This window comes from Rhinopithecus roxellana, chromosome 8 (genome assembly GCF_007565055.1).
Source record: "Rhinopithecus roxellana isolate Shanxi Qingling chromosome 8, ASM756505v1, whole genome shotgun sequence".
In the NCBI taxonomy this organism is placed as follows: Eukaryota; Metazoa; Chordata; class Mammalia; order Primates; family Cercopithecidae; genus Rhinopithecus; species Rhinopithecus roxellana.
The window spans coordinates 33494591-33518890 of record NC_044556.1 but is presented as its reverse complement, the minus strand read 5'-3'; the positions used below and the strand labels follow the sequence as shown (position 1 = coordinate 33518890).

Sequence of the window (24300 nt, the reverse complement as noted above, 5' to 3'; positions counted from 1 at the left end):
ATTTTTCTAGTCTCTTAAAAAAATAACACAGCATGACCCTCAAAAAGAACATCACCTTTAGCCAGCTTAAAAAACAAATCTGCAGCCTAGAAAACAAAGAAATTGTGCAATAAAATGTAATTGGTGTTAATACAAGGTAGATTTACCTAATTTATTTCTTAGAAGTGTTGGAAAGACAAGTTGTGCAGGGGGCTTTAACTAGTTTTTCTCAGCATAAAACGAACAGGCAAATAAATACTTTCAGAACTTCAATCTTGAATTTTATGTGAATGGCAATGGCTCTAAATTAGTAATGCTCTAAATGCCCTTACCAAAGTCTAACTTGTGTTATAAATCGTTCAACTCAACATCTACGGACTGGACATATTCCTAATAGTTCGAGTAGGAAATACATCTTTATTCTTTGTCCACATACAATACAAGGCACTAACATTTGTTGAAAGACAACTATGAATTTGCCTACTATTATACTACGGATTTACTGATTAACTAAAAGACTTCCAAGCAAAATTATATATTCAATACTAATGATGCAAAATGGCAAAAATGACACCAAAATGCCAAGCACTGAACTGGAGAAAACAAGTTAAACACGGCTAAATGTAAAGATGCCATTCATGCAGTGTTTCTGGGAATACTGGCAAACACCAGCAACTCTTCTGGTTATTTCTCCTTGCAAGACTACTGCTGAAATAAACGCCGGCTAGCAGTCTCACAGCTTATCAATATAGGCTGAAATTTCTAAAAAAGTTGCTGACCAGAATCGAGTCCCAGCCAAACATCAGCACCGCATTCCTAAGGGGAGGCAAACCCGGCAGAGGATGCCACACGGTGTGTGGACTTGCCAGCATTCGGGCAGGAGGGTGTGGACCTGATAGGCAAGGTCCGTTCCGCATGGGTAGCGCTCCCAGCCCTCGGCCCGCTCAGCGCTGGCCCTCCATGGTTCTTCCCACCCCTACCTTCGGCTCCCATACAACAGCTCCCCCGGCTCCCGCGCCGGCGCTCCGCCACCCCAATGTCTCCACAGAGGAGCAAGGGGGCAGTCGACCCTCGCCTCCCCACAACCCCGCGCGCGAGGCCACCCTGCGCCAGGAAGAAGGACGGCGTTCGCCTCGCGCGAGTCCATACACAGCTATATCCTAATGACCCGCCCCAGAGCATCCAGTCCTTTCTCCACCGGCCCCTACAACGCCCTTCAAATCCTTCACGCCGGGTGACCGCGTCCCGCAGCCTTACCCTGACCCCAACAAGCACACCCCTAGAGATACCACCTCCGACTCCAGCCGACTGGATGACTGATCGGCGGCAGCACGTTCACGACACTTTCGCGATTGCCGTAAAGGGAAACAAGGTTTGAAAGAGCAGCGCCGTAAGCGCGCTCGTCGGGGCCGTGAGCGCGCCCCGGGGCCGGCCGGTCAGATCGGGAGCGCGCCCCAAGGCCCAGCCCTGTTTCCTTCTAGCGGGCGGGCGTAGAAGCTAGCGGCCAGCGCTGGTCGGTCTGGTAAGGTAAGCCGAAGTAGGGGAGAAACCACAGGCCCCAGCGCTTGGAGCCCGCTCCCTCTAGAAGGGTGCGTCAGAGATTGGGATCTGGCAGCTTGGGGAAGTGGGCGCAGCCTGGAGCCGCCTTACCCGCGTCGCGGGCGCGCGAGACTCGTGCTGGCTCTCATTGCCTCCGGGGGCTACCTTGTGCTAAGCGCCAGGGAGGGGCTGGTTGGGGCGGGAGCTGCGGGGGGTTTCCAGGGGCGGGGATGAGTGCAGCTGGGCTCAGCTCCCCGTGCCCTACCTTTCTGTCCTCTTTCTTGGTCTCCTCTACTCTCCTCCTTCCCCAAGCAGTGCCTGGTGCCGAGTTGCGTCTCTCGCGTCTTTTCCTGTTCCCAGGCAAAGCGGAGCGGAGATCCTCAAACGTCCTAGTGCTTCGCGCCTCCGGTGAAAATCAAAGGTCTAATTAATTCCTCTGGTTTGTTGAAGCAGTTACCAAGAATCTTCACCCCCTTCCCACAAAGGCTACGGTTGAGTCCACGTTCCTGTTGTGAGTTCTGGGTTCATGTACCTTGGTGGCTGGAGGGAGTGAGGGGGAGGGGAGAGTTTGAAATTATGATCCCTGGTGACCTTGTGTTTACACAAAGCTCAGTTTTCTACACTCAATTCTATCGCAGCGGGTGGGTCGTACACAGAAAGGAAATTGCCTGTCCTGGGTATCTTCACAACCGTGTTTTATAGTAGAATACATCTGAAAAACACAGAAACACTGTAGAAATAATCTTTCCAGTTCTCCCAAATTTTAATTTATAAATCAGTAACCAAATGCAACTCTGTATTTTGCATTGCATTATCGGATTGTCCTCATTTCTCTTAATGTAACATTTGATGCAGCTTTTTAAAAAACTTAATTTTCTGTACTTTTTGGGGTTTAACCATTAGGAGAATATTAGGTTTGTCAGGAGGCCAAGTTAGAGTTTAGAAAAGTAAGTATTTTTAAATTATATTTTGCTTTGAGCCTGATGGTTCTGTGCATCTCTAAAAGCAGCTTAGGGCTTTCTGACCGTTCACTTGGAACTTCCAGAATTTACTTAGTTCCTAGCATTCACCACTTAGCAGAGACAGCATGAGGAATTTATTCCTGCATACTCTCAATTATTTTGAAAGGTTTTTTAAATTATGAATCATTAAAATTCTAATTTTGTTTGGTTGGCAATTACTCAGCAATGCTTTCGGGTTTCAAAGGCGAAAACACATTGACTATTAGTCTTCCTCAACTAGTCCATGCATTTAAATTCCTCAGTTGTCATTCGCAAACTGGTAAACCATTTATTTCAAGCCCTGCTTCTCTATAAATTGTCAGTTTAAACAACTAGGACTCTCAAAGCCTAAGGAGATACGAATCCAAGATAATTCATACATAGAAAAAATTCATACAGAGACGTTGTTCTCCATACCTGTGGCCTTATAACTACATAATTAATAAATCAACTATCATTATTATATTGTGTGCTTATTCTACTCCACTCCGAGGAACAACTCTTTGAGTACTGTAACTCAGAAGCTAAGTAAGTTGCCTGAAATCACAGAGTTGGGCAGTAGTAAAGGCGGGACTTGCATTTGGAGAAATCTCATCTCACAGCTGTGTTCTTTATATCACATGGACTTGCAATTGCTTTATTTTGTTTAATCTATTATTTTTTTCCTCATGTTGTCTCTCTATAGGAGGAGTCAATGATTTTTCTTTTATCCTCTTTAAGATAGTGAAGGTGTTGGATGTGAGAATGCATATGAAAACTGATATCCCAGAATTAAAACGTTATTTAATTCCAGATGGTACAACATCATTGTAAAAAACTCAAGTGTCAACTCTTTAAAGAAAAATAACCTGTTAACAATGCTATAGTGTAGTATTCTGCCCATGAACAATATGGTATGTTAACTTAAAACTGTACGCGTTTAAAATTGTTTGGATTGAGAGAAAAACTTCCTGTTTTCTTTGTGTGTGGATTTTAGGACTTACAAAAGGTGCAGGTATGAGCAGATCTGAAGACTAACATTTTGTGAATTTGTAAAACAGGTAATTCATTTTTCACATTATAAGAGGAATAAGTACATACTAATCATCTCTGAAAATACATATCTTATTTAATCCTTGAATAAACCTCTATGAACTGGGTATTGTTTTATACTATTTAACATATAATATTAAAAGCTACCATTTATTATGCACCAGCAATGTGTTAGGTTCTTTGCTTGTGCTATCAGTATAAGCTGTACAAAAACTACTCGGCACAGTCCAGTAGAACTTTTCCACAATCTTGGAAATGTTCTAAATTTTTACTGTCTTGAATGGTAGCCACTAGACATGTGGCTTTATTTCTTTTTTTTTGAGACGGAGTCTGACTCTGTCACCACGCTGGAGTGCAGTGGCACGATCTTGGCTCACTGCAACCTCCGCCTCCTGGGTTCAAGTGATTCTCCTGCCTCAGCCTCCCAAGTAGCTGGGACTACAGGCGCCTGCCACCACACCTGGCTATTTTTTTGTATTTTTAGTAGAAACGGGGTTTCACCATGTTGGCCAGGATGATGACATGTGGCTTTTGAGCATATGAAATGTGGCTAGTGTGACTAAGGAATTAAAAATTTTATTTAATTTTAATCTATTTGAGATGTTAATTTCAATAGTTACATGTAGCAGTGGTTGCTATATCAGATGGTACAATCTGTGCTGATAACCTTAACATTATTCCATTTTTCTTTTTTCGAGATGGAGTCTCACTCTGTCGCCCAGGCTGGAGTGCGGTGGCGCAATCTCGGCTCACTGCAACCTCTGCCTCCCAGGGTCAAGCGATTCTCCTACGTCAGCCTCCATTCTCCTACTTCAGCCTCCCGAGTAGCTGGGATTACAGGTGTATGCCACCATGCTTGGGTAATTTTTGTATTTTTAGTAGAGACGGAGTTTCACCATGCTGGCCAGGCTGGTCTCGAACTCCTGACCTCATGATTCGCCCACCTCAGCCTCCTAAAGTGCGGGATTACAGGCATGAGCCACCTCACCCTGCCTCACATTATTCCATTTTTCAAAGGAGAAACTGGTTCAGAGAAGTTACGAAGCTTGCTTAAGTTCACACAATTTTATTTAAAAAAACAGTTTTGAGGAGAGGAATACTTTAGGAATGTTAATTTGGTAATGCATGTGGAATGGGTGAAGGGGAAGGAAAAAGCAGATAGGGCAAGAGAATTGAAAGTCAGAATCACATGGGTACAGTGTGAACTGAGAAGAAGAATGGTTTAAATGACTTGTAGAAATAGAATTGCCCTCACTTGGTGACAGCATGTGAGGACTTCATAAGAGAGAACTTAAGATTCCTCTGAAGTCTTAGAATCGTCATAACCTGAAAAAAATGGTAATGTTGTTTACTGAAATAGAAAAATCATAAACAGTTTTGGGAATTAAAAGGATTTTGCTTTGGCTGTTTATTCAACACGTAATTGAATGATTACTATGGGTAAGGTCCTCTGCTCTGCTTAGGTAGATAAGTGGAAAGATTTCATTCCCTTAAGACACCGTCCTGAATTTTCATACTGTAGAAGATAATGAGCTCTGAAAGATGTGAAAATCAAATGTTCTCAGAGAAAGGGGTGCTTATTTCTATCTACAAAGGGCTTAGGTAAAGTTGTCTGTGGAAGATAGCATTTGAACTTTTGAAGAAAAGGAAGGATTTAGACATGTAAAACAACAAAGGGGGAGGAGGTTTTGCTACTAGCAATGAGGTGGACAAAATATTTGAAAATCCCTTTTACCAATACACCTAAATGCTGAATAAATTACATTAGCTCATTAAATTCATGACAGGTCTTCTACAAAAGACGGGGAAATCTCCACGGCTAAAAAGTTAAAAAAAAAACAAAAACCGAAACTAGAGTAGTATACTAGCAGTGTGTCTCCTTTGGGGGCATTTGGCTGATGGCAGAAGTAAAGCACAATCAGGGACAGGTGACAGGCTGCTCTCTACCCAAAGCAGAGAAATAGAATTCATACCCCTATAACCTCCCAGGCACATAGCTCCAATGGGTGCCATTCTATGGTAGTTGGTGTAAATGGTACCTGTGTTTCAGTGGGTGATGTTTTCATAGAATAAAGTTTAAGTATTTCCACTTGAAATTGTACAACTTATGGTATTGGAGAAGCACTTTTCCCCCAAATTCAGCCAAGACCCACAAAAGTCTATACACTCAGTCATAGGTGTGCCAGAAAAATATCTCCCTCCTGGCAAAGGGAAATCACAAAGAAATTTGTTCATTTTCATCAGTGGGGGAATAAAGATACCACCTGAAAACTTGAAACTGGAGGGTCTGCCATCACTCATAGTCACAAAGTTCAAATTTACATATCTACACGGTCTGAAAAACCAGAAGCCAAGAAACTAACATAAAGTTGGCTCGGGTTGGTAATGTGCCATACTCTCTGGAAAAAACAAATACAGATCCTCTCTGTAATGACTCACCCTTCGTTAAGCCTTTTAGGATACTTCCAGATTTTAAGATTGTCCAATATAGGTTCAGAGTCAAAAACTGTAAAACATATGCAAGGGACAGCTAAACTGACTAGACGCCTAAGGACTTATGGGAATGATCAGAAACAGAAATGAACATTTAAAGAGATGAAAAATGAAAAATTTAAAGATCGTAGAAATGATTCAAAATTATGTAAATTAAGAACTCTTGTCCTGGAAACCTATACTGGGGAAAGCACCAATAGGATATTGGCAAGGACTTGTGATGATTAACTGAATAGATGAAGAAAAAAGATATTGATGGGATGTTAAGGACTGACAAGGAAAAAGGAAGAGAAAAGAGAAGATTATGAAATGCAAATGTATATATTTAGCAACAAATCAGATGGCCAGAGTAAATGACAAATACGAATCAAAAATGGCTGAGATTTCATTCTTTGGAAAGTCAGTCTCAGATGAGGAAGCTGTAAGTATTCACAAAGTTCATGGAAAACACTAAATTTCCTTAGGTCATCAAAAAATATGAGAAGATACCCCTTCAAACATGAAATTATTCTCAAATGCATAGGAGTATTCTAATTTAAAAGTATTCCTATATTTTAAAAAATTAAATTAAAAAAATTAAAAGCATGAAGTTGTTCCAAGGTTTCTTAATTCACATTGTTGACTCATTATTACTTAATAACGTCCTTAGTCTGGAATTCAAGGAAGAAAGTGGTGATGTGTGGTATGGGGGTATTTAGGCCCTCTGTCTCTGCCCCCACTCCCGCCACCCCAATGTAAGAGCTGGAAATATAATAGTGAACACAACAGTTGTTTCCTGCTCTCACAGAACTTAAAGTTTAGTGAGGAAGCGAAAACCAAACAAGCAAGTTAAATGTAATGAGTGCTCTGGTTGGGGAAGTAAAGGGTGCTGTTAAAAACAAAGCAGGGACACTCAACTGAAGCTGGAAAGATTGAGCCTTGAAAAACATATAAAAGTTAACTGGATAGGTAGTGTCGTAGTCACCATGAAGGTCTGAAGGTGTGCTAGAGAGCATGACACATTTGAAGATCTGCAAGAACTATGCTATGGCAGTGTGACATAGTTGATTGGGCATTAGAATCAAATTGCTTGAGTTCGAATCCTATCTCCACCACATCCAGCTCTATGTCCTTGGGCAGTTGTCTTAACCTCTGTAATTCTGTTGAAGAAAGTACATTATTTCATGTATTTAAGGTGTTTAGTAAACACTGGTAAGGCATAGTAAATGCTAGGTGTTTGCTTTTGTAATAGTGATGAGATAATGATAGAGCAAAGAATTGAGAACCAAGCATGGCCAGAGGTGAATATAGAAAGATAAGTAAAGACGGGCCAGGCACGGTGGCTCAGCCTATAATCCCAGCACTTTGGGAGACCAAGGCAGGTGGATCACTTGAGGTCAGGAATTCGAGACCAGCCTGGCCAATGTGGTAAAACCCCCTCTCTACTAAAAATACAAAAATTGGCTGGTCATAGTGGCAGACGCCTGTAATCCCAGCTACACAGGAGGCTGAGGCAGGAGAATCTCTTGAACCTGGCAGGCTGAGGTTGCAGTGAGCCGAGATTGCGCCATTGCACTTCAGCCTGGGTGTCACGGTGACACTCTGGCTCATAAAAAAAAAAAAAGGTAAGTAAAGACAGACGATGCAAGGACCTTATGGACCATGTTAAGGAGGAAAGACTAAGGGTATAGGGGAAACCATTGTAGGAGAATAAGGTGATCAGATTGGTATTTTGAAATTAGGATTACTTTGGTTTTAGAATGGAATCTAGATTGGTTTGGTCAAGACTGGAGGAGGACTGAGTAATAGAAAAACTAGGCTGGACTGGGTGGCTCATACCTATAATTCCAGCAATTTGGGAGGCTAAAGTAGGAGAATTTCTTGAGCCCAGGAGTTTGATACCAGCCTGGGCAGCATAATGAGACCTCATCTCTACAAATAATAAAGTTAGCTGGGCATAGTAGTGCATACTTGTGGTCTCAGCTACTTGGGAGGCTGAGGTGGGAGGATCACTTGAGCCAGGGAGGTCAAGGCTGCTGTTAGCTGTGATTGCACCACTGCACTCCAGCCTGGGCAACAGAGTGAGGCCTTGTCTCAAAAAAAAAAAGAGGAAGAAAAACCAAAGTGTTCTTCCTGTTCTCTCACTCAATAGTCAACACAATACTTCTGTGATCATCAAGAAGTATGGAGATTTCTCTCCACCAGCCGACACCAATTGGATGCCCCCTAATTCAAATCTGATGGTATCTACCTAGAGATAGCATCAGATTGCACGGGTTGACGGCTCAGTCCCACTAGACTACCTCCCAACTTCTGACACCAATCACAAGCCTGGCTTGTCTTACCCATGTTTCTAACTGACTGGCTGTAAACCAAGGTTCTCACGACCCCCTCCTTGTGTTTGATTAATTTGCCAGTGGTTCACAGAACTCAGAGAAACGCTTATATTTTCCAGACGCGTAAGGCAGGGGATACGGAAAGGGGCACGGAGCTTCTGCACCCTCTCTGGGTATGCCATCCTTCAGGAATCTCCACATACTTGGCTATCTAGAAGTTCTCTGAACCCAGTCCTTTTGGGTTTTTATGGGTTACACAGGCACGATCAACTTAACTGTCATCCTCTCTCTCTCCCTTCTTGGAATTGGGGATGGAGGACTAAATATCCAACCCTGTAATTATGCCTTGGTCTTTCCTATGACCAGCTCCCATCCTAAAACTATCTATGAACTGCAAGCCTTATTAGTATATAGAAGACACTCCTATTACCCTGGAGATTCCAAGCGTTTTTAAGAGCTTTTTGCCAGGAAATGGGATGAAGACCAAATACATATATATTTCACAATATCACAGGTACCCCTTAGGAAGTTATAATAATCGGCCAAAAGATGATGGTGGTTTGGGTAAAGTAATGACAGTGAAGATGGAGAAAAAGGGTAGATTTGAAATAAATTTAGGAGGTAGTATAAACAGTGCTTGGTACTTTCCATGGAAAGATGGGACAAGAAAGCAGGTTTCTAGCTATGTCAAGTGGGTGAATCTTGGTTCCACTCACCAAGAAAGGGAAGGAGAGCGAGTGTTGGGGTATGGCATGAGGGATGATTTCAGAGGTGAAACAGCTTGGGGTGGTAAATACAAGGCTGTGGGCGTGGTTGGCTAAAGTAGGATAAGGAAACCCTTGTGAATTTTCTAATATGTTTTTTCTATTTCAGAAAGCCTGTTTGAAATGTGGTGGTTTCAGCAAGGCCTAAGTTTCCTTCCTTCAGCTCTTGTAATTTGGACATCTGCTGCTTTCATATTTTCATACATTACTGCAGTAACACTCCACCATATAGACCCGGCTTTACCTTATATCAGGTAAGTGAAATGTATTCTTTAGATAGGAGATTCTAGGTCTCATTCTTATTTTAACATTGAAGCCGACATTTAATGTCAACCTTTTAAAAATCAGACTTTACACTGGCATTGCAACAATAAAGGGAATATATAAAGGAACTTAAATTTGGCTTTTCCTTTGTGATAGAGAAATGTAGAGACAGCTCAATAAGATTCAGTTTGTGAACTGGTTATTGAACTGTGACTCCTTAGTGCCTTGTTTTCTAAGTAAGTATTTGAAGTTGTTTCAGAATATAGAATTGGAATTATTCTCCCCTTAAAGTAAAAAAAAAAAAAAGCTGCAAACAATAATAATAATAATATGAAAAGATAATGGAAACAACAAACATTTCTTGATGTACTTACTGCATATGAAGTAATTTTCTTTTTTTTTTTTTTTTTTTGGAGATGGAATCTCTCTCTGTTGCCCAGGCTGGAGTGCAGTGGCGCAATCTCAGCTCACTGCAACCTCCGCCTCCTGGGTTCAAGCGATTCTTCTGCCTCAGACTCCTAAGTAGCTGGAATTATAGGCGTGTACCATTACACCCAACTAATTTTTTTTTTTGTATTTTTAGTAGAGATGGGGTTTCACGATATTGGTCAGGCTGGTCTTGAACTCCTGACTTCATGATCCACCCGCCTCAGCCTCCCAAAGTGCTGAGATTAACAGGTGTGAGCCACCATGCCCAAAACTTTGTGTTTTTTTTTCTTTTTTTCTCTTTTTTTGACATGGAGTCTCACTCTGTCGCCCAGGTTGGAGTACAGTGGCACAGTCTCGGTTCACTGCAACCTCCGCCTCCCAGGTTCAAGTGATTCTCCTGCCTCAGCCTCTTGAGTCACTGGGATTACAGGCACATGCCACCACGCCCGACTAATTTTTGTATTTTTAGTGGAGTCGGAGTTTCACAATGTTGGTCAGGCTAGTCTTGAACTTCTGACCTCATGATCCTCCTGCGTTGGCCTCCCGAAGTGCTGGGATTGCAGGCATGAGCCACTGCGCCCAGCCTCATAGAAAGTAATTTTCTAAGCATTCTTCATGTCCTAAATAGTTGAATCCTTACAACAACTGGATAAGGTAGGAACTATGATCCTCATTTGAGAGAGAAGGAAATGAGGTCCAGAGAGGTCAAGTTATTTGCTCATGAGCATACAACTCAGTTAGTGTTGGAACCAAGAATTAAACCTGGACAGTTTGACTCTAGAAGCTAGGCTCTTACTCTTTATGCTGCCTATTTTTGATATATTAAGTATCAAAATTGATCGATAACATTTTTGAAATCTCACAACTAATGAAGAAGGGATAGTCGGTTGCATATGCTCTTTTTTTACACTTGATCTTAGCCAAAAGGCCAAGAAGCTATAATAACCTTCTTTTTTTAAAATTGCAATGGCAGTAATTATTACAACAAATTTTAAATAATACCAGATTGATTATAAAAATGAAAAGCAAAAATCCCTTCCTGACACCCTCCAATTTCTATACCCTAGAGACAATTCATAGTTTGGTAGATTTCCTTCCAGAGTTTGGTTTGTTTTATCTTATTGTCATGTATGTACAAAACTCTCTCTTTTTTTTCTCCTCCTTTCTCACTTTTTTGGGTTTTTAAATTTGTTTCATTTGTAAAAAGTGATAGGATGTTGATACAGAAATTCCTTACTTATTCTTTCTTCCTTTTGGCTGTTACAAACAGTGCTATAATGAAGGTTTTATTACATATAACTTTACATACTGATATTGATGTGAGGTAGATTTCTAGAAGTGAGAATGCTAGGTAGGTAATAGGGCATCTACATTTTTCATTTGACATTTCTAGACATGCTTTTAAAAGTGTTGCATCTATTTATGCATTCACAAAAAGGATATGAGGAAATCATAATCATATGCATGGTTTCTGAGCTATTGAGGCTTAAATTTCTCTGTAAAGGTTAAATAAATTACATAGGGCAGGGAGATGAAGAAAGCATAATTATTAAAACATTGTTATTATTAAATATGATTAAGCAACTACTAGTGTTTTAATCTAGATGATTTCACATGGAATGTGGTTAGGTCCGCCCCTGAAAGTATTCAACCTCTATATAATGCTTTTGAAACATTGGTCTCTTCATAGAGATGCCAGATTTTGTTGCTATTGTTAAGTAATATTTTTTGTTTTGTTGTTGTTGTGGTTATTTCATTTATTTGTTTACCTTCAGAAAAATAACCTTTCCAGCACAGAAAATAATAATCTTTTAAAGAATGATAAATTGGAAGGTTAAATTTATCTTTTAAAAATGTCAAGAAAAGATCTGGACATTACTATTTACATGTTGTTTCTGCGGTGGTATGGCATGGCACAAAAGATATAAACAAATTGGATGCAGTTTGGGAAGATTTACAAAACCCGAAAATGTTTTAGAATTTAAGCTTCCATTTCAAGGAATAATTTGATAAATAATTACCACTCTGCTAGTGGAATATGTAGCCTAAGGAGCCACACCATTCTTTAGTAACTCCAGAAGGTATATATTTAACATTTGTGAGGGTCTTTCACAGTATTTTTTTTCTCCATCTGAGAACTTGTCTGCTTTCATTTTGAAGAACTTTTAATACAGCCAGCCCTCCGTATCCATAGTTCCACTTCTATACATCCAATCAACCACAGATTAAAAATATTCTGCAGAAATTCCATCAAGTTCCAAAACTTGAGTTTGCCAAGTGCCAAGTACTTTGTTGAATCCACAGGAATGAAGTGCTGTGTATTAGATGTTATAAGTAATCTAGAGATGATTTAAAGCATATGGGAAGATGTGCATAGGTTATATGCAAATACTACACCATTTTATGTAAGAGACTTGAGCATCCCCAGGTTTTGTTATCTGATGGGGGTCCTGGAACCAGTCCCCCACAGATACCAAGGGACTACTGTAACATAAAATGCTACTTAGTTCTTTTTCAGAGTTTCACTTCCTTGATGGTACTGCATGTGATTTTCTTTAAAAAGCACCCTAGGCACATCCTTTTCTGTTCTGCCCCTTCTGCTTATTCATTTTTCTGCTGTTGAACTTAGTATTACCCTGAGGTCTTTCTCCAACATTCTGACGTACATATTTAAACTCTAGTACTTATTTTTATTTCTTGTAGGCTCATTTCCTTCATCTGCAAAATGATTAAACTAGCTAGTCTGCAAAATTCTTTTCAGTTCATAGATCCTATCCAAAAGGTTTAGCTGTTAGCCTGGGCAACAGAGCGAGACTCTGTCTCAAAAAAAAAAAAAGTTTAGCTGTTAGCAGCCCCAGTGGACATAACCAAATGTAAATTTCACTTCAAAGGCAATTTTGCTATAAGTGTGCTTCAGGAGTTCTCTTAGTTGGTTCAAGTAGTGGATGCCCAAGGGAGTGACTAGCCACTGGGGTAAGAGAAGAAATACTACAACATCTATGTATATTTTTAATCTAAAAACATTTAAACTTTGCCAATATTTAACATAGAGAATAATAACAACATATATTTTGATGTTAGATGGTCATTTTTTGGTGATGCTGTGACCACTGAGATGAAGTGCTATGATAATGAGGTGATGGGCATGGCTGTTTTCATTTGTAGGCCAGTGTATGTCATTCTGTCCTGAGCCAAAGGAAAAAACACTCTTAGCCAACCATCCTGGTTGGCTAAATCTTAAAATGCCTTTGTTAACTTACATGTACCATTTGAAGTATATCTATGAAAATTATGGATTTCTTTTTTCTAAGAATAATACATGTATATTGTGGAAAATTTGAAAAGTAGCAGGAACTTCTACTTTTTTATTCCCTCCTCCTGAAGATGGTCAGAGTACCAAAATCTTTTGTATGTAAAAGATCCGTTTTATTATTTTATAATTGTTTCTTTACAAATACATTATTTTTTGTTTCTCTATTTTCACTGCAGATTTTTATTTTTTTTTAAGAGAAAGACTCACGGAATTGTAAAGTTATAAGGAGCAATCCTTACAATTCATGTTTAATATATTCCATTTCCTAACACCCTTAATCTAAATGTTTACTAAATGTTATGGCTTCTTACCAGCTATAACTTTCTATTTCTTTTTTATCCCCATTGCATTGCCTTAGTTGAAACCCTGATTATCTCTTTCCTGTAGTGTGTCAATTCGAGGCCAAAGACATTGGCTTTTTAATCTTGAATTTGTCAATTCAAGGCCAAAGACATTGGCTTTTTAATCTTTTTAAAAGTAGTTTTAAGAAGGGGAAAAGAACTAATATTTAATGGGTATCTCCCATGAGCCTGCTACTGTGCTAGATACTTAACATGCATTACCATTACATTTCATCCTTACAGCGATATGATGAAGCTGGGAGGGAATGAATAGCCCCATTTTGCAAATGAAGGGAACAGTTTTAGGGAGATAAAAGGATGAACCTAAGGTCCTGCAGTAAGTAAATGGTGGGGTTTTAATCTGCCTGGGTGTGTTGCATACTGCCCTGAAAGACAGGCATGTAAGTGGATACATTGCAATGCTGTGTGGTAAGTGAGTTTATGGAAGTTCAGAAAACATGCTGTGTGAGTCACTGTCTGCTAGAGGAGTCATCCAAGGTTATAGAGGGGAAGAGACTCAAAACTGGTCTTGAATGTAAGCTCTGCGAGGGCAGGGGCTTTTTCTGTTTTACTTATCACTGTGTTCCCGTTTCTGAAATGGTGTTTGGCACATGGTAAGTACTTGATAATACTTTTAAAAATTGATCAGTAGGTTAATAGGTATTAATTGAATACAGGCATAGTCAACAAAAGGTGCAAAAAGGCAGAGTTGTGAAAAGCCTGTGGTGTTTAAGGAATATTCTGGTGGGGACAGATAAATGCATCTGCCTCAATGATGGTCGGTCAATAACATAGTCTTAACATACCAAGGATAGCTTTTTAAAGATCAGTATATATTGATTTCTCCTATGTGGAAGAAAAATAATCTTAAAATGATGTGAGTAGAAAGTGAAGTAGGCAGATATTTGTGAACTCAAATTGTCATGTTCTCTGTATAAAATGATATGAGTTGAACTCATGGACTTATAAAAGATAAGAGGTTTGAAGTAACTCCTGGTATTCTTATCCCTTAGAAGAAATATATGTGTCTATCTAGTGTGAGAAATGCACATATCTTCCTTTTCTTCTTTCAGTGACACTGGTACACTGGCTCCAGAAAAATGCTTATTTGGGGCAATGCTAAATATTGCGGCAGTTTTATGTAAGTATTGAAAGTGATTTTAACAATAATACTTAGTAGCCAAATTGCTACTGTATTTTCTTGTTTCAACACTGGAGTGTTACTTGTTTTACTTTCTAGTTGTATTTGAGAGTATGTTATCACTAAATAATTGATCATAATTATGCTCCTTTTAAAAGATAAACACTTTTCTAGCAATGCTGACTTATGGGAATAAACCTTTAAAAAATATGTATAGGATTATTCTACTATTCATTCAAATGGAAGTTGTTAAGTATAACCATATATTTCTTGAGGACTGTAGTGGACTTCTTAAGCAACCAGTAAGGAACAAAGAGTTGTGGATGCAGCTGACCACAACTAACCCTAACTAAATTCCTTTGGGATAAGCAGTTTAGGTGTTTGAGAATAAAGATGGAACCATGTTTTGATTTTTGAGCAATATTCTAATGCTAAAGGGATAGAGTTGCTACTGAAGTATTTCATAGCCCTATTTAATTTGAACCAAATTTTTATTAATGGTTTACTCACATGATATTTTTCTATCAAGTGTGATTGTTTTAAATATTTGCATTCTTCTGTATGATGTTTATTATTTGCTTGGGTCAAAAATGGAAATCAGGAAGATAATTCAACTTAAAGAAGTTCATCTCATGACCAAACTCTTTAGAAACATGTCTTTACCAGCATATCTCTGTAATGCTTTCTACACTGTTGAATTCTCTGGCAATATTTCTGCAGTGGAAAATTTGATTTAGCTAGTTCTTGACTGATAAATATGGTAGGGTGGGCTTTTCCTCCTGTTAATTGGCTGCAATATCTTATTGAGCCAAGTTGTAATTTGAAATAAAATGATATGAGAGTGACACAAATAAGCTTTTGGGTTTTTTGCCTATGCCCATTTTATCTATATTCTAGAACTAGTTACTTCTGATTCTGATGTTCATCATAAAAATATTTTGTGTTTTATATAACTCTTTGTAAATATGAGACCCATGGAAGGCAGATGATTTGCTTAGTCACTGGAGACATCAGTAGTTCTGTAATACAACCTTAAGGCTCTCCAACATCCACAGCATGAGCCAGGCACACAGGTATGTACCTACAGTCCCAGCTGTCTGGAAGGCTGAGTCCAATGGATCACTTGAGGTCAGGAGTTGGAGTCCAGCCTCTGCAACATAGAGAGACCCCCATCTCTTAAAACCAAAAACAAAACTACAGCTATTTTGTTTTTTGTTTTCTTCTTTTTATTCCCTCTGGTTAATTTTAAAAGGAAAATCTGTGATTCTGGATAGCAGTGACCTTTGTGAACTCTTCATTGGCAACTTTGTTTCTTGGTTATTTATTACTTTGTTGTTTTTTGGATTATCTTTTTCCAGGCGTTGCTACCATTTATGTTCGTTATAAACAAGTTCATGCTCTGAGTCCTGAAGAGAACGTTATCATCAAATTAAACAAGGCTGGCCTTGTACTTGGAATACTGAGTTGTTTAGGACTTGCTGTTGTGGCAAACTTCCAGGTTTGTGTTTTAGCCCAGCATAGGTATTTTCCTTAAGTACATAAATATAATACATATTAAAAGGGAAACCTGAAGCATTCAGTTACATGCTGTTATTTCTTTACCTTAACAAAGTAGAAATCACTTCCTTTAAATTATTTGACCCTATTAGAAATAGCTACTTGCACAACTAGAAAAATTCATATTTAAAAGTCTGAACAAATGCAAATTATTTTAACTTTTTTTTAGGATCCACAGGACTATAGAGTCTTCATTACTACTTAGTTGGAGATTACTTCAACTCACTACTGAAACAAAATTGATATAAATTATAAGTGACACAATTACAGATTTTAAAAGTTTTGTTTTTAGCATGCCTAACAATTTATAATCATTTACCTATTTTATCTACTTGTTTGGATGTTTTCATTGATTGCCTGCATTCCTAGGTGTCCTGCCTTGTATATGAGGAAATGAAAGGAAGAGCTATAGGTCTTCTAGCTTTTTCTCAGGAAAAAATAATGTCAAATACTTAATGTGAAAGTAGTGATCAACCTTCATCAAATATTTTTCAGTTCTCCACAGAGAGAGCAGTAGGAAAGAAACACTGGGCTCAACTCTGAATACAAGTAAAAGTGGGAATTTATAGCTGTGGAGCAGGGTGCAGTGGTTAGTGGATGGAAAGTTACTAAGCTGAAAACGTAAGGGTTAAGAAGGAATTCTGGTTAAACTGCCTTGGTTTGTTTTGTGTTGCTATAAAGAATACTTCAGGCTGGGTAATTTATAAGAAAAAATTTATTTGGCTCATGATTCTGCAGGTTGTACAAGAAGCATGATGCCAGCATCTGGTTATGATGAGAACTTCAGGAAGCTTACACATGATGGAAAGCAAAGCAGGAGCTGGTGTGTGGAGAGCTTTACATGGCAAGGGAGGAAACAAGGGGGTGGTGGTGCCAGTCTCTTTTTAACAACCAGCTATCACAGGAATGAATAGAGTGGGAACTCATTCACCACCCGCAACTCCCCACATCAGTCTATTCATGAGGGATCCATCCCTGTGACCCAGACACCTGCCATTAGGCCCCATTTCCAACATTGAGGATCAAATTGCACCTTCAGATTTGGAGGGGTCAAATGTCAAAACCATAGTACTGACTTAATAGGATTCTTGGTGAAGGCAGACCAGGGTGATTACACATCACTTGAGGCATGGTAGAGGTGATAATTATATTTATGGTGATCAGATATTGAGAATGGGAGGATTATGGTTAAATTGAACAAGATTCTTGCTAAAATTGGACAATGCAGAGATGAACATGGCAACCCAGAAGTTAGGACCTAGTTGACAAGAGAGTTCAGAGTAAGCTGAGCTGGGTTTGGTGAAGGAGAGAATTTTTGTCACCTGACAGTAACTCATGTAATTCCATTGACATTCATGTTTGCTAGATATAGGGGTGCAGCAGGTGTGCACAGGTCAGAAAAAATGGACCCTGGAGAAAATGTAGTTTTGCTAGACATTATTTCCCAACAGCCACTTTATACTATGAAAGGTTACCAACAATTTGGGTGTACAACTAGCTAGCTGTCTGTGCCACAAATAGAGTTCTGCCTTCCCTAATCAGTTTCTGTAGCTCATTGTTAAAAAATGTTTTGGGGAATTTCAGTGTGAGGATGGTGATTCTCTGTCTCTTGGTCAATTTAACAATGTTTCTCATCACTTTTATGGTAAAAATGGATCTCCGATATTTGTTTACACAGCCCAGCAAATGCTAATAGCAGTTCTTGATAGCACCCACACAAGCTGCCTTTCCACCTTTATCTCATTTACTTAAGGTAGCCTATATACTTTCTTTATTATTTTGCTTTTAGCTTTTATTCTAATTTACCTTCACCCCAAGAGTACCTGTGGCCGTGTAATTTTGAATTAAATTACTTTTTCTCTTTTGTTAACATCTCTTCATGCAACTTTAGATGCCGTCTTCATCCTTCACTGATGGCTTTATTGCTGGGCCCTGTTTATAACCAGATCCTGTAGCATTACGCAGATATCAAACGACTCTCTTTCTTTCTTTTTTTCTTTTTTACTCACTGCTATCCTAATGAGGATCTCCTTCCTTTCCAGAGTAAACGTTTACTACTTAAAGTGGCGAGTGCACTTCTTCCTCCTCCACTTCCCCCTTTTCTTTTGTGGAGACAAATTCTGGGTGATTTATACAGGAAAAATTTTACAAAACCAGGTCTATAAATGGTTTACCCTTGCAGATATTGGTTGGAAGAGAGGCTAGCACTGTGTTTTAAATGGAGTTGGGACTTACTGGTTTTACTTCTTGAATATTTTTTGAAGACATTCACTTCTTTCCATTTCTGTCTTTACTTCCCGCCTTACTGTCTTCTCAGCTAGTTTAGATTTAATCATCTCTTATCTGAGCTACTGCCATAGCCGCCTCAATGGTTCCTGTGCATTCACGCTTACATTCCTTGAATCATTTCTTCATATTGCAGTAAAAGTGATCTTTTGGAAATGTATATACATCTCACTTTGCTTCCCTGTGTCCTTGCTTAAAGTTCTACAGGTTTAAAAATTATGTAAAAAGAGATACAATCAAGAGAGAAAGAAATAATTTGCTAAACCACCAAACTGCCTAACTAACTCAAAGATCTTGTATGATCTGGCTGATGTCTACCTTTCAAGCCTAATTTTGCATTATTCCCCTTCTTAATGTCTCCATTGTATATAACACTTTTTGTGCTCCTTAAATAGGACAAGCTTATTTAATTCCCTTTCACATACTGTTTCCTCTGTTTGGTATGCCATAACGCCCTTTATATCCATGGTTGTAAATTTATTATTTTTATTTTTTAGTTGATGTATTTCTTTATTAATTATAAGCACAATGGTTTTGAAACGTTCACCATTGTATTTCCAGCACCTAGCATAGTACTTAGGACAAACATGCTTTCATTAATTATTTAGTAACTTATTGAGAGAGGTTAAAGGGACTATGCAGGATTAGAAAAAATTCTGTTATTGCTATGGTTGCCTGCATTTAAAGAGATGCCTAATAATTGCTATAAAATGGTATTTGAAAAATCTAACTTAAAAAATAAAAATTGAATTTCTTTTAAAACAAATTTGTATATGTTGTTCAGTAAAATAACTACATGGCAAGTGTCTTCACTACCTACTTAGAGGAATTTTTTTCTTCATATGAAATTTATCAAAGGAGAGTAGTAAAAGTTTAGTAAGCAGAAATCTATATTAATTTTCTATGGCTGCCATAATAAAATATCAAACTGGGTGACTGAATAGAAATTTATTCTGTCAAAGTTTGGGAGGCCAGAAGTCTAAAATCAGGGTGTTGGTAGGGTTGATTCTCTATTGGAGGCTCAGAGGGAGAATCTGTTCCTGGCTTCTGGTGATTACCAGTAGTCCTTGGTGTTCCTTGGCTTATGGCAGCGTAACTATATAAAACCAATCAAGCTAGAGCCAAGGGAGAATGTTTCAATTTCTTGAGTCTTTAAATTTTATTTACAGTTAAATTGAATTTAAATGGAAAATCCCAATTCCCAGCACTGCCGTCCATCCTAATCTTTTCTTACTGCACTGTGCTTTTCCTATGACACTTATCACCATCAGGCACACTGGAATTTCCTTATTTCTGAAGTTTATTGTTTGTGTATCTTTACTAAACTCAGAGCTGGATTTTTGCCTGTTCTCTAATGGATCTGAAGATTTAGAATAGTGCCTAGCACCTAATAGGCACCAAGTAAACATATTATTAAGTGAAGAAAATAATAAATGAATAGTTCCTATTATATTTCCAGTGGAGATGTATGAAATAGTTTGGTATTACTATAATCCTCAGGTTTATGCCGAGTATTATGAGAGAAAATTACCTCAGTAATTTGTTTGTAGAATTGGCCGAGCTTCTCTACTCAGTGAATGTCCTATTAAAATCTCTGACTTGTGCTTTTAAATGTTGTGTTGCCAATGTGTTCTGAGTTTCTTTTATTGACGTATTTCTTCTCTCTGTCTCTCAGAAAACAGCCCTTTTTGCTGCACATGTAAGTGGAGCTGTGCTTACCTTTGGTATGGGCTCATTATATATGTTTGTTCAGACCATCCTTTCCTACCAAATGCAGCCCAAAATCCATGGCAAACAAGTCTTCTGGATCAGACTATTGTTGGTTATCTGGTGTGGAGTAAGTGCATTTAGCAGTATCCTTCACTGTACAATGTGACTACACTTGGAAAGGAATTGAATGACAAAATTTAAGTGAAAAAGATTGGGGGGGGATGTGGGAAGAAGAAGGGAGGGAGGGAGTGGGAGGGGTGGGAGGAGGGTGGGATGGAGTGGAAGGGAGGTGGGGGATGGGGGAAGAAGTGATTGCAAGGAAGGAACGGAGAAGGAAGGAAGGAAGGAGGAAGGCGAAGGAAGGAGGACGGAAGGAAGGGGGAACTTCCTTCGAAGGAAGGAGCAGGAATTCAGTAAGGAGTAAGGGGTCTTCTTTCTTCCTTTCTTCCTTTCGTCACTTTCTTCCTTTCTCCTTTCTCCTTCTTCCTTCTTCTTCCTTCCTTCTTATTCCTTCCCTTGTCTTCTTCTTCTTCTTCCTCTCTTCCTTCCTTCATTCTTCTTCTTCCCTTCCTTCCTTTCTTCTTTCTTTCTTTCTTTCTTTCTTTCTTTCTTTCTTTTCTTTCTTTTGTAGGAGAGATTCTTAGGTTCACAACCCTAAACTAAAGAATTTGAAATATGAAATTCAGATTGTACATAGCACCTCAGTAATTGAGCTAGGAACAAAAATGTTGAGCCTGATCATACTCACTTTAAAGAAATGAGGGATGAGTAAATGCCGTCTCTGAGAACCATTATTTAGTTAAAGATTATGATAGAACTGCTAATTTTCTGAACAAAGAGGTGGGATTTGACTGTGAAAACCATTTTGTTGTGACCCTCTGAGCAGCACATTTTGTTTTACAGTACCACTGCTGTGTAACATTAAGTCTTTAAGAAAATGGGTTCAGACCTTAGCAATAAATGTGTGAGTAATCCTTTTAGACTGTAAAGTGATTTTTGTTCTCTGAGGTCTTCTCTGAGATTCTTCCTTGACTTATGTTTTTATAGTGCTGACTTGCTCATCAATTTTGCACAGTGGCAATTTTGGGACTGATTTAGAACAGAAACTCCATTGGAGCCCCGAGGACAAAGTAAGAACTTACAGTCTGTAAAACTTCGTTTTATATTAAAGATGGTTATTTTGGTTGATCTTGATGTGTTTTTCATTTTATCAGTAATAATGAAAGTCTTCTAGTGGAATAATCAGTTCTGTATTAAAATTATTTTCTGGATATGGTAGGGTTTATGTAGAACCTTCTATATTCTCCTGTTACCTGTGATCTGTAGATACTGTCAAAATATGAAGAGCACTGTGATGGCAAAATAATTTTCTGAGAAATTGACTCCCCTAAATGTGGGTATAGTATATAATATAGCCAACCGTGATCATTTATGTTTTCAATACTTGTTTTCTGAATTGAAAAGACATCTCCCACTTTTTGTTATCTGGAAACTGATTATGGACTCTGCATTTAGGTTTCAGTATTGTCGATATCTGAATGTAGGTAGCATCTTGGACCCTGAGAATAAAGGAAGAGGAACATATACTAAAGACTCTTAGTCACATATTATGAATCTTATGGCTTTGGGTAAGGCAGTAGTGATTTCTCGATTGTAGAGTAAAAATGATCCTGTTCTGTCTTAGCTATTTAAGTGGAAATTTTATTCGCTCCCAATGAAACAAATAGAGTGTCATTTAGGAGGACTTCCTAAAGCTGGCTCTTTAATTCTAGAGATATATGCCTGGTAAGTCAAGGGTTGATTTTCAGAAGCTCCATTGTTTTATAAGAATTGTGTGTTTTTTATTTGAAACATAGTATATAGATTGTTTAAACGAAATTTCGCAAAACTGTTCTTTTTTTTCTCTCACTCAGGGTTATGTGCTTCACATGATCACTACCGCAGCAGAATGGTCTATGTCATTTTCCTTCTTTGGTTTTTTCCTGACTTACATTCGTGATTTTCAGGTAAGAAAACACAGTATTAGCTTCATTCAGTGAGACTTCCTTTTCTTATCTTAGTCCAGGAAGGTGGACTAAGAGAACTTTCCATAGGCAACTCTCAGCCTTTTTGAAAATTAACTGTTTATGATATGGTATCATAAACAAGTGATGTAACTTTTCAGGCAAATTGTTTCTGTGTTTAAAGAAGTAGTGTATTGCTAGCAAGATTTAGCCTTGGAAATGGGGCTATGAAATAAATTTCAGAAATTCTTAAATAGAAATTTTTATTGATTCTGTGTACTTTTACATAGGTCATTCTTAACATTTTACTGATTCTTAGTAGAAACCAAAGAAAAACAAGGAACTTTATGAATAGAGAAGCTTGATTTTTCCAGATTTTAATTGGTACAAAGAGGATACCTTTGATAGTAAAACAGTTATCTCACTCTTATTACCATTAGAATTGATTTACATTCGTAATCACAAGGTAACCTATAGAACATATTGAAGGAGTGATCTCTCTTTAAGGAGGAAACTTCTATATATAATTTTCTTTTCTGTTCCAGAAAATTTCTTTACGGGTGGAAGCCAATTTACATGGATTAAACCTCTATGACACTGCACCTTGCCCTATTAACGGTGAACGAACACGGCTACTTTCCAGAGATATTTGATGAAAGGATAAAATATTTCTGTAATGATTATGATTCTCAGGGATTGGGGAAAGGTTCACAGAAGTTGCTTATTCTGCTCTGAAATTTTCAACCAGTTAATCAAGGCTGACAGTAACATTGATGAATACTGATAATCAGGAAACATGAAAGAAGCCATTCGATAGATTATTTTAAAGGATATCATCAAGAAGACTATTAAAAACACCTATGCCTATACTTTTCTATCCTAGAAAATAAAGTCGAAAGACTATGATATCATAGTTTTTTATACCTTAAGAGAAACAACCTGACGTGCACCAATCAGTCTGCACATCTAGCCCTTCACATTTTATAAATTATTGCAGATCATGTTTTGTTAGGAGCACTTTTATGAGAGACATTTTCCATGACTGAATAATCAGCATTGGTCAGTAAATCCTTTAGAAATGGGTTTTGAAATGGGAGTTTTATCATATTAAATCATTTCTTACAGTCTTAAATTTTTTGTTATTGTTCTGGAATCTACCTGTAAAGGAAAGTAGACCTGGATTCGTGTGAGCTCTTTCATGGCTTAAGTTTTGCCCAAGAGATTTTGTAGGTGATGATTTTTTTTTTTTTTTTTTTTCCTGGTCACAATGCCAGATACTAAGCTGATTGGTCTGTCATACACATGCTTGCAGTAGTTTCATGCAGTTTAGTCTCTGGTGTGAGACTGTAATCACCAATGAAGGAGAAAGGTACCTATAGGTAAATTTAGTCATATTTTATATGAAACAAGGGTTAGTATTCATATAACATTGAGAAGTTTGGGAATAACAGCAGATATGATTAATATCAAACAGAAGTCATAACCGTAGTCAAGAGCTTCTTAGATTTTTGTTTATAGCAAGTTATAATTACATGTAAAAGTAGTCTTGAACAGGTAAATATTGAGCCTTTTTAATGGGATGTAACCTTTGTAGAGCCCAAATTCTAAAGAACAAAATTGGCAATCCAATTAAACTACATGCAAAATAATTGTGATACATGCATCTACAAAAAACAATGTTCTCATTTTTTCTGGTTATGCAGATGATTGGATTGTTTCTCCTTGGATCTCTGTATGTACAGGTAAAGAATAGTTTACAGATCCCTGATGAAAAAGAAAAAAAATGCTCATTTGGAAAGTGCCCAGTGGTGAACTGGTTTGCAAAATAATCTTTGAAGACGATTAACCAGGTTTTTTATCTTTTTAGAAGAGATGGTTCCCTGGTCAGAAGAAAAGATGGTGAGAAAACATTTAAACTGTCAGGTGGAGCAATTCAAGGAATAATGCTTATGTGATGGAGACCTCAATTATAAATTAGTTGTTAGATACAAGAATCAGTAAATAATATTTCTGAAGTCTTCTGGACTGATAAGACAGAAAGGGAATAAAATACTATACCTATATTAAACAGCAGTAAACCTGGGAGACATTTCCATAAGCATTGATTGACTAAATACTGACATTGCTAGAAAT

The 24300-nt window shown here is 38.1% G+C and overlaps 2 protein-coding genes across 12 annotated transcripts in view; one reads left to right on the top strand and one right to left on the bottom strand.

Annotated features, from left to right (window-relative positions):
• Positions 1–2147, bottom strand: part of CEPT1 (choline/ethanolamine phosphotransferase 1) — a 46157-nt gene extending 44010 nt beyond the window's left edge. The window contains exon 1 of one of the 6 annotated variants that reach the window (XR_004058722.1): positions 1237–1331. The gene's annotated coding sequence lies outside the window, so the exon portion shown is untranslated. Of the gene's footprint in view, positions 1–959; positions 1406–1783 lie in introns of those variants that run through there. The other 5 variants (XM_010359105.2, XM_030935623.1, XM_010359104.2 and 2 more) reach the window with 5 other exon arrangements.
• DRAM2 (DNA damage regulated autophagy modulator 2) lies at positions 1328–23816 on the top strand. Of its 6 annotated transcripts, none has more exons than XM_030935632.1 (10): positions 1328–1506; positions 1879–2029; positions 3496–3559; positions 9233–9377; positions 14544–14611; positions 15970–16109; positions 20130–20307; positions 21212–21294; positions 22078–22170; positions 22713–23652. In XM_030935632.1, exons 4-10 carry the CDS (start codon positions 9247–9249, stop codon positions 22818–22820), a joined length of 801 nt encoding a protein of 266 aa, XP_030791492.1. In that variant the 5' UTR covers positions 1328–1506; positions 1879–2029; positions 3496–3559; positions 9233–9246; the 3' UTR covers positions 22821–23652. The 6 variants fall into 6 exon arrangements, 4 of the variants coding, with proteins under 4 accessions (XP_030791492.1, XP_030791491.1, XP_030791493.1 ...); XR_004058724.1 differs by having other exon boundaries at positions 1333–1506; positions 20130–20291; positions 22713–23816; XR_004058723.1 differs by having other exon boundaries at positions 1333–1506; positions 1834–2029; positions 20130–20291; positions 22713–23816.
• The last annotated feature ends 484 nt before the right edge of the window (positions 23817–24300 follow it).